Source organism: Saccopteryx leptura, chromosome 3 (genome assembly GCF_036850995.1).
Source record: "Saccopteryx leptura isolate mSacLep1 chromosome 3, mSacLep1_pri_phased_curated, whole genome shotgun sequence".
NCBI lineage: Eukaryota > Metazoa > Chordata > Mammalia > Chiroptera > Emballonuridae > Saccopteryx > Saccopteryx leptura.
The window spans coordinates 286,980,769-286,994,626 of NC_089505.1; the positions used below are offsets into that span (position 1 = coordinate 286,980,769).

General features: G+C 49.1%; 1 protein-coding gene across 1 annotated transcript in view; it reads right to left on the reverse strand.

Moving 5' to 3' along the window:
• PLB1 (phospholipase B1) overlaps positions 1 to 13,858 on the reverse strand; it is a 122,868-nt gene that overhangs the window by 40,367 nt on the left and 68,643 nt on the right. Inside the window, exons 26-34 of the mRNA XM_066378622.1 lie at positions 12,885 to 12,966; positions 10,753 to 10,857; positions 10,556 to 10,651; positions 10,190 to 10,261; positions 8,792 to 8,830; positions 8,230 to 8,290; positions 7,084 to 7,142; positions 6,012 to 6,085; positions 752 to 795 (exon numbers count right to left, since the gene is read on the reverse strand). Coding sequence (XP_066234719.1) covers positions 752 to 795; positions 6,012 to 6,085; positions 7,084 to 7,142; positions 8,230 to 8,290; positions 8,792 to 8,830; positions 10,190 to 10,261; positions 10,556 to 10,651; positions 10,753 to 10,857; positions 12,885 to 12,966 — 632 coding nt within the window. The remainder of the gene's footprint in view (positions 1 to 751; positions 796 to 6,011; positions 6,086 to 7,083; positions 7,143 to 8,229; positions 8,291 to 8,791; positions 8,831 to 10,189; positions 10,262 to 10,555; positions 10,652 to 10,752; positions 10,858 to 12,884; positions 12,967 to 13,858) is intronic.

Below are 13,858 nucleotides of genomic sequence, written 5' to 3' on the forward strand. Positions count from 1 at the left end.
TTTTTTTTTTTTTTCATAATTCACAGAGAATCGTGCAGAGAATTCTCACTATCTCATTGGATTGTCTCTTCATGCTCTGGGCCAGGTGGAGAAATCTGAGGCTCAGAATGTCTGGAGACTTGCCCTTGGTCACCTGGCAAGCACATAGAAAAGCCAGGTCTCTGGGCTCCAAATAAAGTGTATATTCCACCCCCTTAAGTCACCTGCCCACAGGTCTGTCCTCCCATTTCTTTTTCTTTTTCCCTTTTTGGTTTCTTTACTGAAATATGAACTCAGTGTTTGGCTATTCACAGATTATCTCCATGCCATCTCCATTTAGAATTTGACACACGTGTCAGTTATACGGTGTTTTTTTCTGTCCCAGGTGCTCTAAGGCAACAGCGGCAGTCATCATGGATGCAGAAGGCAGCGCTGAGATGGGAGTGATGGCAGCCAAAGTTCATTTGTTAGTATCATCGTTGTTCTGGATGGGGCTCTTTACCTGTTTGTTTGTTTGTTTGTTTTTTGAGATCAGGCAAGTTAAAGGTGTTCCAAATGATATATCTAAAAATGATTACAATATTGGCCAGAGAATGGCCTCTACCAGACAGGACTCTTAGTGTATTCAGTCATCAACAAACCTCTCCTCCCATATCAATGGTAATTGGAAGGAAGATGTTGTTTCCTCCTTCCTTAGCTGAAAAGCATCTCAAGAAATCTAGGGGTCAGATGCAAGGAGTGGACAGTCTCAAGGCCCCTGGTGGATACTTACTCGGTAAAGTGGTCACGGTCTCCAGGGAGCCGTCTCCTCCTGAACTGTAGGGAGTAAGCCAGTGAGATTAAATCAGTACAGAGGTTTTTTGTTTTAGCACCCGTGCCATCAGCACCTACAAGATGTCAGACCATCTCTTTGTGTTTGAGGGATTCTGAGAAAATTTGAATTCCCTAATAGGTTGGTTCCCTCACCCTCCCCCCTCAAGTCCAGGATTTGAAGGCAAAAGAGAGCCTTTTCTTTTCTCCACCAAATAGGGAGAGAGAGCGATGCTATGTACCCAGCCAGGAGCCCAACTCTGCATTGGTTATCTCACCTCTCCCCAGGAGCTCATGATGTGAGTGCCACTATTTCATTATGCGGAGTAGGAGGCTGAGGCGCATAGGGCTTCACTAACTTTCTTAAGGCAACTAAAAGCCATAAGAGTAAGAACAACAACAAAAAAAACCCAGCCTGAGCTGGACATTTTTAGAAAATGGATAGGCTCTTCTCTGTCTAGCAGTAAAGTAAATTCACTGGAAGTTATGGGGGCAGACTCTCACTGCCTTCTGACGCCCAATCTAATTTCATCTGACCTAACAGAATTTTCTGGCCCTCAGTCTAACCCTATGACACACTCAAAATTTCATTTTCTTTCATGCATTTCAATTGAATACATGTGGGAAGCAAGGAGAGAAGCATTTCTATTTTCACAAAGGCCGATGTTCAGATGTACTATATTTATTGTTCTATTTCTTCTGCACCTTCCTCCTCAATCCCAGCATATTATTCTAGGCCAACAGATTATGGTAACACAGGGCTAGCATCCAGCCCACCAGTAGAGGCTTCCAAAGGATGGCCATAAATCAAAGTCATGGCTGTTCTTCATTCAAAGAATGCTTGGAATGAAGCTGACTACTTCATACCAGAGTGGTCAAGGGCTGAAGCCAACCACTCAGCAGTTCCTGGCGACGTGGAGCGAGAGAGGCCAGGTAAGCCCTGCCCTGCTAACCTTGCTCCGGTACCTCTCCTCATCTCCCCAAAAATGTCTGAACCTAACTTGGCTGGTGGTTGGGCACCTGTTTGAGCTTCTGGTTCTTTTCCAACTCTGCATAATTCTGCTGCTTTAGCTGCTTCTGATCCTTCTTTCTTTGGACTAAGAAGCACTTAATCAGAATACTTCCCACTGAAAAGGAAATTATAAATCATATACCTTCTCTAATTACTGTGTTCTGACTCTGCTTCCTTTTCTCCTTCACTAAACACGTAAGCATAAACATAGAGACATACGCAGAAACACACCTGTCCAGTACTTTCTACTGTAATTTCTTGTTTAAAGGTATCTTTGTTCTAAAATAAGCGCTGTGGCTGGTTGAAACCAATAGGCTATTAAATCTCTCTCTGAGCCCATTTCAGAGTGAACATTCCCAGGAGAAAAGAGAGGGTTACACAAATAAATACAGGTTAAAATATTTAAGGGCTTATTTTGATCAGAACTATGTGAAACATGAAACAAAACAGACATATATAAAACAGCTAGCCGACGGGAGACTTGCAGAGGAATGTGATTTGTATTACGATGAGAGCTCAGCGCTGGACTTTATTCCTCTGTTGTCACCACAGTGCAGAGAAATACAGAGTAGATGCTCAGTAACACCAGTTAAAGGAGTTTCAGGCCCTGGCCGGGTAGCTCAGTTGGTTCATGTCAAAGGTTATGGGTTTGATCCCCTGGTCAGGGCACGTACAAGAGTCAACGAATGAATGCATAAATAAGTGGAATAACAAATTGATGTTTCTCTCACCTGCCTCTCAAAAAAACTCATTAAATTAAAAATAAAAATCTTAAAAAAACAAGAAAGGTTTTTCTCTCAGTAATGTGAGATTGGACTCCTAATTAACACAACAAAGAAATGCATTTTTTGGTAAGTAAATTTTATTTGGGTCCTTGGAATGCTGCCAAACAAGCGAACTTATTTCAACTGAACAAAAGGCAATGCTCTAGGGACCTCCAGGCCTGCCACATGCTTATGTTATATGATCTTCACAGGTCTGGGGGCCAAGCCTCCTCCTGCGTGTCCTGCTCCCAGCACCCCCTCCCCAGAGCTCTGAGTCTACTTCTGCCCTGTCCGGCTCCGTGAGGTCCAGTCTCTCCATTTTGTTTTCTTGAAGGAAGGGGCTCCAACTGCATTTTTAATTTACCTAAAATCATTCATTGTTCGTATGTCCAATCTAAAAGCTGTAATGACTCCTGAAGATGGCTGTTCTCAGATTAGCCTAGCACAGCAATTTTCAACCTTTTTTTATCTTATAGCACACATAATCTAATTACTAAAATTCTGTGGCACCCCCCCCCATAAATTGTTTTGCTGACCTGACCAAAAAAAATAGGTATAATTTTGATTCAGTCACACTGCACAGCTGTGTTGTGTTGGCTATTGTTATTTTTTATTTGACAGTCTAAGGGAAAAGAGGTCAGTGCCCCTAGCTAAATAGTCAAGTATTGCATGTTTTACAAACTCTTGTGGTTCCCAGTTGAAAAATCGCTGGTCTAGTACATGGACAGTTCCTGGAGGATGCTAATAGGTATACGAACAAAGAAAGCATTCTGGGATTAAGGATAACATTGGATGAAACAGATACAATTTTTTTGTGTGTGACAGAGACAGAGAGAGAGAGAGAGACAGAGAGAGAGAAATAAGGACAGGCAGACAGGAAGGGAGAGAGATGAGAAGCATTAATTCTTCATTGGGTCGCTTTAGTTGCTCATGGATTGCTTTCTCATATGTGCCTTGACCGTGGGGCTACAGCAGAGTGCGAATGACACCTTGCTCAAGCCAGAGACCTTGGGCTCAAACCAGCGCCCCTGTGCTCAAGCTGGTGAGCCCGTGCTCAAGTCAGTGACCTTGGGGTTTTGAACAGGGTCCTCTGCATCCTAGTCTGACACTCTATCCACTGTGCCACCACCTGATCAGGCAAGACAGATACAATTTTTTAAAAATGTCTTCATGGTAGGTATTGTCAGAGCCTTTAATATGCTAACAGGCATGTGAATTCCCCAGAGGAAGGATATAGAAGGTAATGTTTCCAAAAGAAAACAAACAAACAAACAAAAAACAAAACCAAAGAATTTGCCCTCATCAGGAACATGGCTGGGGCTTGTGTTCCATGGAATACAGTTTGGGAAATGTTAGTCTATGTATTCCGCCATATGTCAAGCTGTCTCTCACACTGATCCAGAGCTTCCATCGTTAACACAGGGGATCTTGGGGCAGGTTATCTGAAACATTTAGAACAAAGAGATTAAAGGGATAGCAGCCAATGAAAATACCAGACCTTGGAATGAGAACTCGGGAACTGAAACATTATGCCACACTTGTCAGAAGCAATGGAGCAGTGGCTGGATGTTTCCACTGCTGCAGAGAGAAACATGCAGCAGGAGATGCCTGTTTGCATCTGGCCTCAGACCCTGTCCAGCAGAGCTGTGTGAAGAGCTGGGCAGGTCGCCCCTCCCCCAGACGGCACCTGCATCCTACCCATCGCTGCGGTGCTTGGGTTGCCTGTTTTTCACTTCCCACTCTGTGATGCGAGCCCCCTGCCTTTGCAGCCATGCAGCTGCTGCAGCTCATGCTTTCTCTGGGTCGCAATCAGCTCTGCTTTCTCTTTCTCCCTGTGGCTTTTCTGTTTCTTACAGCCTCAGGACCCCTGGGGGTAGAGTGGCCAGGAGGGGAGCCCACCCACCTGGTGAGGTATGTGGAAACCTCAGGGCAATCAGGGGCCAGAAGGCATTTACCTCATCTGTCAGGGGTACCCACGCCCTCCGTCCTCTCTGTGGGTGGCTGCAGGCTGAGTGAGGACACCTCTCTCACCAGGGAAACCTCTCTGAGACTGTCCTCAGAGAACTGTTACAATCCTACTCAGCCTCAGCATTCCCTGTCACTTTCTCAGAAGAAGGATGGGGAGGCAGGCCATCGCGGGGCCACCCAGCTTCTCGTTAGCACTCCGCCCTCTTGTGGCTGGCTCTGTTCTAGTTCTTTTTTTTTTTTTTTTTTTTTTTTTTTTTTTTTTTTTTTTCATTTTTCTGAAGCTGGAAACGGGGAGAGACAGTCAGACAGACTCCCGCATGCGCCCGACCGGGATCCACCCGGCACGCCCACCAGGGGCGATGCTCTGCCCACCAGGGGGCGATGCTCTGCCCCTCCGGGGCGTCGCCATATTGCGACCAGAGCCACTCTAGCGCCTGGGGCAGAGGCCACAGAGCCATCCCCAGCGCCCGGGCCATCTTTGCTCCAATGGAGCCTTGGCTGCGGGAGGGGAAGAGAGAGACAGAGAGGAAAGTGCGGCGGAGGGGTGGAGAAGCAAATGGGCGCTTCTCCTGTGTGCCCTGGCCGGGAATCGAACCCGGGTCCTCCGCACGCTAGGCCGACGCTCTACCGCTGAGCCAACCGGCCAGGGCTTAGTTCTGAATTCTGAGCTCATCACCAATGACTGGAAGCATACAGAAATGCAACCTTGATTAGGAAAGAAACTTCAGAATGCCTACACCCAACAGCTCACCTGACACCTTGAATTTTTCTACTTCTGGATCTGGAATGTTCTTTCTCACCTTTTCCGCCTACCTAATTGCTGATCTGTCAAGACATGAGCGAGGTCCCACCTCCTCTGGGAAGCCAGGGTGGTTATTCCCCTGTCTGCATCCCTGCAGCACGCAGGCACGTCTCATTCCTACAGAGCACTGGCCAAACACGCAGAAGCATTTGCCTGCACTTTCCACACATTCCCCTCATTCGACGTCTGTTGGTGTGATTGTGTCTTGGTTATTTCCTCCTGAAGCATGTTGCATTGTGAAGTTTTCTGTACAGATGTGTACATACATGTAAAGGCAGGGTGTGACTACAGACCAACACGAATAAATACATATAGATGTAAACAGATGTAGGGGAAGTTACAAGTGCACATATACATGCAAACGGACAGGTGTAAAGACTCAGGGATTTGGTGCTTTTTGGGTGCATTTCATGTTGGATTTGCTGACCTAGGAGTCTGAGGAGGACCCTGGTTTGCTTTTTCTGCACAATTAAAAAAAATAAAAGGGTCATCAAAAGTAACAGATCCTTCCCACTCACCACACTGTCACATTTTGCAGACATACATAGGTTTTATTCTGAAAGCCCATTCCAGACCTGGTCCTTGCTCTTTGGTATTTAAGTATTTACAGAGACAAATTCCCACCCAACCTCTGGGGGTGAACATGGGGTGGGAGGGGGTCAAGGATTAACATTACCTATATGACAGCCCTCGATACTGAGTGGTGACATCATGAAGGTCGTCCGGTTTGGAGCCAATTCCATTGCCAGCCTTTGAAAACATACCAAAATCCACAGGAAAATCAGCAAGTCAGAGAAAATGGAGGCTGTGGATGTGCAGGGCATCTGCAGGTGGTTCCCAGTACACTCCTGGCAAAACGCTGGCCCGGGAGTCAGAGGACCCAGGGTTACACCTGAGAGTCGCAGCTGCCTCTCTGCTTCACTGGGGACAGGCCGTGTTTAACTCCCAGGGTTCTTTGGATGGCCCAGTTGGATGAGAGTTATAAAAATGGAAAGACTTGTAAGTGCTTTACAAATGTGAGACACTATTATTACCATCAGCATCGTGCACCGAGGCTCTTTCTAAGCAATGAAGAAAGAGCTCATAGATTTGAGAGGACTGCAATGGGCAGATTTCTCATGAGCTTTGTATTTCTCTCCTTTCCCTCTGGAACACTCTGTAAGGCAATCTCATGGCTTCCGAAGGGCTGCCAGAAAGTAGGGATGGTCAAGGAGCCCTATTTCTCAGAACTTAGGGGCAGTGTTTTAGCCACAGTTCTGGAGTCTTTGCTGTTTTCCGTGCAGATGCAGAGAGGAAACAGGTGGGAGGGTCTGAGCTGCGTGTAAAGCATCATCCAAAGGGAAAAGTGCTCCCGCACAGGTACGGTAGATTTTTTTGAGTCAAAATGTTTTTGCAAGTGTTAAAAAAAAAGTGTTGTTGGAGAAGTTTTCTCGGAACATATGTACCCTGATTTATCAATGTCACTGCATTAAAATTAATAAAAATAAGATTAAAAAAAAGTGTTGTTAGATATTCAAAACCTCCCCTGTCTGAGATAATTCAGTCCACTGCCGAAAAAAAGACTTCCCTTTGCACACCTGAGTGAGAAAGTGACTACAAGACAAACCATCACTGTGTTCTTAGATTGACTGGCCAGGAGAGAGGGGGGATAATGCAGAGGCCAGGAGTGCAGGCACCGGAGTTAGGAGAACTGGGGCCTGGAACTGACACGTCCACCGCCACCCCACCCCGCGCCCAGGAGTCCTTACAGTCAGAGAGTCCCCCAGAGCAGCCACGACGCGGATGTCGGCAGGTCTCAGGGCATGCACTGGAGAGACAAGGGGGCACGCGTGAGTCCGCGGGAAGGGAGCTGCAGCCAGAGCCCAGTGCTTCTTTAAGCAAGATCAGAAACCACCCGCATGTGTGCTTGGGCCACGCAGGACTGAGTGTCCACGGCACCCTAGAGGCAGAGGTTATATCAACACAGACTTTCCCCATAAGAGATGCAATAAAGAAATCCTGGACCTCTGGGGAGGGAGAGGTGCTGAGAGACAGGGAGAAGGAAAGGGGATGAATGAAAGTAAGGAAGGGAGGGAGGGAGAGAAGGAGGGAGGGAGGGAGGAAGGAAGGGGGGAAGGAAGGAAAGAAAGAAGGAAGGGAGGGAGGAAGGGAGGAAGGAAGGGGGGAAGGAAGGAAGGAAGGAAGGAAGGGGGGAAGGAAGGAAGGAAGGAAGGAAGGAAGGAAGGAAGGAAGGAAGGAAGGAAGGAAGGAAGGAAGGAAGGAAGGAAGGAAGGAAGACGGACAGTGGGATCCCACCACTGTAGCACCAGCAGTCACACGGGATACCAGCTGTGCTCAGAGTACATAACCAGATGGGCACTGGGCCATCTGAAATGAGGTCCAAGGCCTGATGCACAGCTTATTGAGAGCTGGATTCTGGATTTCCACAGAGAATTTGAGAATCATGTCAGGCCTTTCTGTGCCCCCAAGTGTCCTCTAAAGACTCCAGGGAGCTTTCCAGCCCTGCAGGCGGCAGTGACAGCAGAGCCTGGAGCCCCAGGACAACCCGCAGAGCTGGTTCCCTCTGGGGACCCCCTTGGCACCCCACCCTCACCTCTGGGCCTCAGTGGGTGGGGTGCTCACAGGAATCCCCCACTGTGCTCCCTTTAAGGGGCTGCTATGGAAGGACAGCACACAGTCCCTGGCCTGGCCCCTGAGGGCCTGCTAGGGAAGACACCTCTGCAGAATGGAGGGGGACAAACCAGGGACCTGTCCCAGATGACCTCCCAGACAGGAAGCCAGCACTGGCCATAAATGTGTCATTAAGTGATGCATAAAACACTTTGTCAGAACATTCATTGGCTTCTGAGTCCTTGAAGAAAGTCCTGGGTCCCTGTGTCTTGCAGAGAGCTTACCTGAGGCAGGCGGCGAGGCAGAAGAGGCTCTGTCCCCACAAAGCAGCTGGCTCCCATGACCCTGAGGGCAAAGAATGAGTATCAGGGGCGAAAGGACCGTAGAGGCTGGCTGGGTGTCAGACACAGAGAGCTGTAACAAACACAGACGCTACTCCCCGCCCCCTGCTGGGAAGAGCCTAGAAAGGCATTTGAAGAGGGTTCCCCAGGTGATTCTAAACATCAGCCACCCTGGGGTCAGCTGAGCTAGCTCAGACTCCTCCACCAACTGATGTGAGAACTGGGGTGTTAATAAAACGACCCCACCCCACTCCTGCTTCCACGGCAGCCGACGAGGCTAGGACCTTCACTGCCCCTGTGCTGAGGCCATGATTGGGCTGGCTGGCCCCCACTCTGGCTGTTTTGATGGAGCTTACTCTGCCCTCCACACCATCTGAGGTGCAGGTGGAGGGCCTTTCTACAGGAGTGTGCGCCCCCTGGTTCTCACCCCCCCCCCCGTTGGCCCAGTCTTGGCTCAGGGGCTGCCCACTGCACTGGCTGGTGAGATAAGGCAACATGCAGATACCTGCACACTGTTCTTGTAGGTGCTCAGAAACGGCCAGTCCTGTGAGAAGAGAGGGTGTGAGTGACCACAGTGAACACGGCTTGCTTCCTGCTTTGTTCTCTGCTGCCCACCAGCAAGAGGTGCTAATCTCTGCATGAACACTTCAAACACCTTTGTCCTTCCCGCTCCACACTGCAAGCCCCTCCCTGCCAGGTTGACCCTGGAGGCTCCATCCCAGGATACACTGGGGCCTCCTCCACAACCCGGACCCAAGTAACTCAACATGAACCCACAGGAACATCAGAATAAACCCTGCAGCAGCCCCCAGGAATGACCATGTCTGCTTGTCACCTCCCACTCCACTGCCTGGGGTGGCTGTGTCACTGCTTTCTCAACTCTGTCCCTCTCAACAGAGCACCACTTTCTGCTAATATAAGCCCGTGTCCCTGCTCCCTAGGCCCCCTGGCCACCGCATGCCACTCCTCCCCTGCAGCAGCCTGGGCTCTTTCCTGCCCCTGCAGGAAAAGTCTGGCTGTTTGAGGTCCTGCCTCATGCAAGCCCCACTCAGAGGGACCCCACAGGGAACACAAGGGAGCAGACAGGAGTGGGGAAACAGCTGAAGATTCAACCAAATGTGAGTGAACATGGCAGGGGGGGGGGCTTGATCTACTTTGGCTTCCTGGTTAATGTCTGCTTTCCTAGCTCCAGCTTTCAAATACCCACCTCCAAACCCATCCTAACAATAGGATCCTGGGTCTCAGGCCTCGCTCTTCACTTTGTACCATGGAGACAGTGGCTCCAGGGAGACGGAGTGTCCTTCTGTCTTATCCTGCCATTCCCCCCACCCCCTAGCCTTCCAGATGAGAGCTGGGTGGGATGCTGCGTTCCTCCTCCTGCTGGAAAGAGCTGCAGGCAGCCAAAACTTGTGCTAGGGTGCACTGCGACAGGAAGGGATGGGGGGCCACTCTAGGGTCTTCCAGCCACCAGGGGCTGTCATTTCACCACAGTCTAACCCGCTAGGGCAATGTGGATGGTTCACCAGAGTCTGTGATGAGTGAGTAGGTGAACAGAACTGGGGGTGAGGGTGAGACCCTGGTATGCAACAAACGGAGAAACCTTGATAAGTCTTTAAAAGGCTGGAAAAGATGCTTCACATGGAGCCACTGCTCCTGCACCTGGCCTGTGGAGGCACAGTGGATAGAGCATCGACCTGGGACGCTGAGGTCACTGGTTCGAAACCCTGGGCTTGCCTGGTCAAGGCACACATGACAAGCAATCAATGAGCAACTAAAGTCACCCAACTATGAGTTAATACTTCTCATTTCCCTGTCTCCTCTCTCTGTAAAATCAATAAATAAAATCTAAAAAAAAAAAAAAAAAAAAAAAGGAGCTGTTGCAGGGATGTGCTTTTCACTCTACCTCGTTTGGACACGTGATATTGATCTTGTTTTCAAAATCATGCTGTGTTGACTTCTGGCCGACAGGTTCCAGCTAAAACAAGAAGCAGAGTGAGAAAGAGGTGGCAAGAATGGAAAGGTCAGGCTGTGGGTCAGGGCTGGGGAGGGAGGGAGGGAGGGAGGGAGGGAGGGAGGGAGGGAGGGAGGGAGGGAGGGAGGGAGGGAGGGAGAGGGAGGGAGGGAGGGAGGGCAAAGGATACGGATTTATTATCTTTGCTGCTCCAGGACTCACACAGCCTGAGTGATGGGCCTCTGATGTCCAGCAAAAGCTTCTGGAGTCTTTTTCTTATCAAAGAAAGGAAAATATTTCCTACCTCGGTCATCTTACCATATTGTTCCAGAGAGCACTGGCAGCATGGGCATGAGACTTGCTGCTGAAGTGGAAACAGTCAGGAGCGAAGAAAGAGCTATCAGGCAACCCGTCCTGGTCACGGGACAGACAAGAGGGGCTGTGTTATGAGATGTGTCAGGAACAGCTGGGCACCGTTGTGCCCATCATTTATCCACGATGCTTGCTTTATTTACCGGGGTCTTTGGCATGTTCACTTTCTCGAAGAATGGCTGCACAACCACTGTAAAATCTTCCCTCGTGTCATATCGCCCACTCTCAACCAGCTGGTGTGTCCCGTCCTGCAGGAGGCAAACGGGACAGGGGTCAGGGGGCTCCCTGCACCTGCTCAGTCTGTGCAGTCTCTTTCTCTGCTATAGAGAGAATAAAACAGGGTCTGATCTTCGAGTGAAATCAATCTGCAGCAAAATCCCAACTGATCAGGAGCCAGCTAGTGACATTTTAGACCAGCTTTTATCTCAACTCCTGTCCCCAAGCTCTGCTGCCATTACATATATTTGACCCAGGCTGTGAGGAAGGGAACGTAAGGAAAAACTGCAGTCCATCAGCTTGGTTCCCCCCATCCTTTGTATTCTTCTTTTCCAAGTGAAATGAGGGGAGATAGAGAGACAGACTCCCACATGTGCTCCAACTGGGATCTACCTGGTAACCCCAGTCTGGGGCCGATGCTCTGCCCATCTGGGGCCATGCTCACAATTGAGCTTTTTTTAGCACCTGAGGTGGAGGCTCATGGAGTCATCCTCAGTGCCTGGGCTAATGTGCTCGAACCAATTGAGTCATGGCTGCAGGAGGGAAGAGAGAGAGAGAGAGAGAGAGAGAAAGAGAAAGGGAGAGAAGGGGAAGGGGAGGGGTGGAGAAGCAGATGGTCACTTCTCCTGTGTGCCCTGACTAGGAACCAAACCCAGATTATCCACAACATGCCAGGCCAATGTTCTGCCACTGAGTCAACCATCTAGGCCTGCTTGATGCCTTTTTAAAGCTTCTGATTAAAAAGGAAGGGGGGGATACGTATTTGATTACATGCCTTGTTTGGATAATCCTTACATTTATTTTATTTCTGTCTTACATTTGTTCAGAAAGTCAAAGGTGAATCAACCACATCTAATGCCTATTTATATTGCTTGTGTGCGGTGCATGTGCACACGCGGACTCCTGTGCCTGCACACTCCTGTTAGGCCCTCAGATCTGTCCAGGAGGGTAATGAAGCTGTTACTCTCACAGCTCCCACTTGGGCTCAGGCCCAGGATGATCAATTAGCCCAGTTCTGGCTTCCACTCCTGCCAAACTGCCATCTCGCTGCTTGCCAGGTTCTCACCATTTGGGGCCAAAACTCTTGCGAGAGAAGGACGTCAGGGTTTGCATGCCAAGAACATTAGTGTGGGCACTTCCAAAGATACCATGCACTTGCTTTGCCCAGGGTCAGCCAGAAAGAGAGCCCCTACACTGGGAATGCATCAATTTTTACCTCCCAGGGGAGTTGCCTCATTATGGGCAGTGGCTTGAGTAAGGCAGAAGGTACAATGCCATTACCTAGCTATGTGCCTTTCTGCAATATGCTGTCCATCTCTGGACCTCTATTTCCTCATCTGTAAATACAGGATGTTTGGCAAGACCTGCACCTTCCCTTAAATCCTTTCCAATGCTACTGGTTACACCATGGCTCAGCCACAGTGGCTCACAGTGGTACCACGCATCTCTTAAGAAACAAAAGAAACCATATCTCGAATGTCTAGCACACAGTGGCACTGAGAGCAATGATCGTCTCCAGGGAGAATGATGGGAACCATAGCTTTTGTAGGAGGGAGGGAGGGAGCAGGTTCTGAGAGAGGGCACATGATGGCCTCAGGTAGCTGAGCCCTGAGCTTCTGATGGAGAAAAGCCTGAAATGAACAACCCACAGGATGTCTGGGGAACGCCTGCTCCCCCAGGACACCTGTTTCTCTGGGAGGGGAGGGCAGAGGGAATGCATGTCATTGCATGGAATCCTCCAGACTCTGTTGGGTGGAAAGGATTTCCCATCGAGAGTTGGAGGCTCATACACATTCCCTATGGACAACTGGAAATATTCATTTGTGTGTAAGTTCAGGAACTGAGACTTGATGATGTGTGTTCAGTGACTTGGCTCTATAGCTCGGTTCAAATAAATAAAATCACAACCCCTGCAGGTGTCTTTAAATCTGAAAACTGGTCAGAGGTAACCTTGTATCCAGTCATGGTCAAAATAATGTAGGTGTAGGATCATTTTCCAACCAGAGCAACCAAATCACACAGCGGTCCTGTGCAGCTGAGATGCCCCTTCCTGCCTCACCTGATACTTCTGGTTGACTTCGATGAGGGTGGCAAGTTCTGTTGAGTTATCATCAAACTTCAGGACACAGGGACACAGGTTCCTGTAGACCAAACAGACAAGAGGCCTCACCCCACGGAAATCACCATCTGAGTGCCTGATGTAGCAATGGTGGCTTGAGATTCAGACTCTGTTAAACCTGAGGCATCAGGGCTCCTGCTAATGGGGGCCCCAGCTGGCTAACCTGTCAACTGTGCCAGGTGAAGCTGAAGACAATTTCCCAGACCTGGATTTGCTCGTGAAAATGAAATAGTTACTCCTTTTGACATCTGCACGAGTGACTGTTGTGGAGCTGAGCTACCTTCTGGTTATCTGAAGACTGCAGTACAGATAAGGCACACCTCCTTTTAGATAACAATAGTGACAACCAAAACAATGGCTAATGCATACGGAATATTTATTGTGCCAAGAGTTTTATGTATATTATCCTGTTTAATCCTTTTCAGCTATTCTTGAAGTTGTATTGACATTGACCCCATTTTACAGTTGAGAAAACTGAGGCTCAGTGTGGTTAAGTATTTTCTCAAGGTCACATGGATGCTAAGTGAAAGGGCTAGGACTTGAACTCAAGTCTGCCTGGTCTGAACCTGAGCTCTTAACCCCTGCTTAAACTGCCTCTGTCCGGTCTGGATGGCCATCTTGCAAATCTGGGTTTTGGTCCAGGGGGGCGAGGCGATAACACTGTGGGTGACTCAGTGTAGACTTGGTGCCACCAAGGGAAGCACCACCACTGAGACAGAACAGCGGAGAGGCAGGGAGGACAGCGCCCTGGAGAGATGGCGGGACAAGGTGACCTTGAGCCTGTCTGACCCACAGTCAGTGACTTGGCCATTTCAGATCTGAAAACAAACCTGGCAAATGTGGACTCTGAACCTTTAGCGTTAATTGTCTAAAAACCCTGCTGTGATCAGTAGCTAGAGATGGGGGTGAGCTGC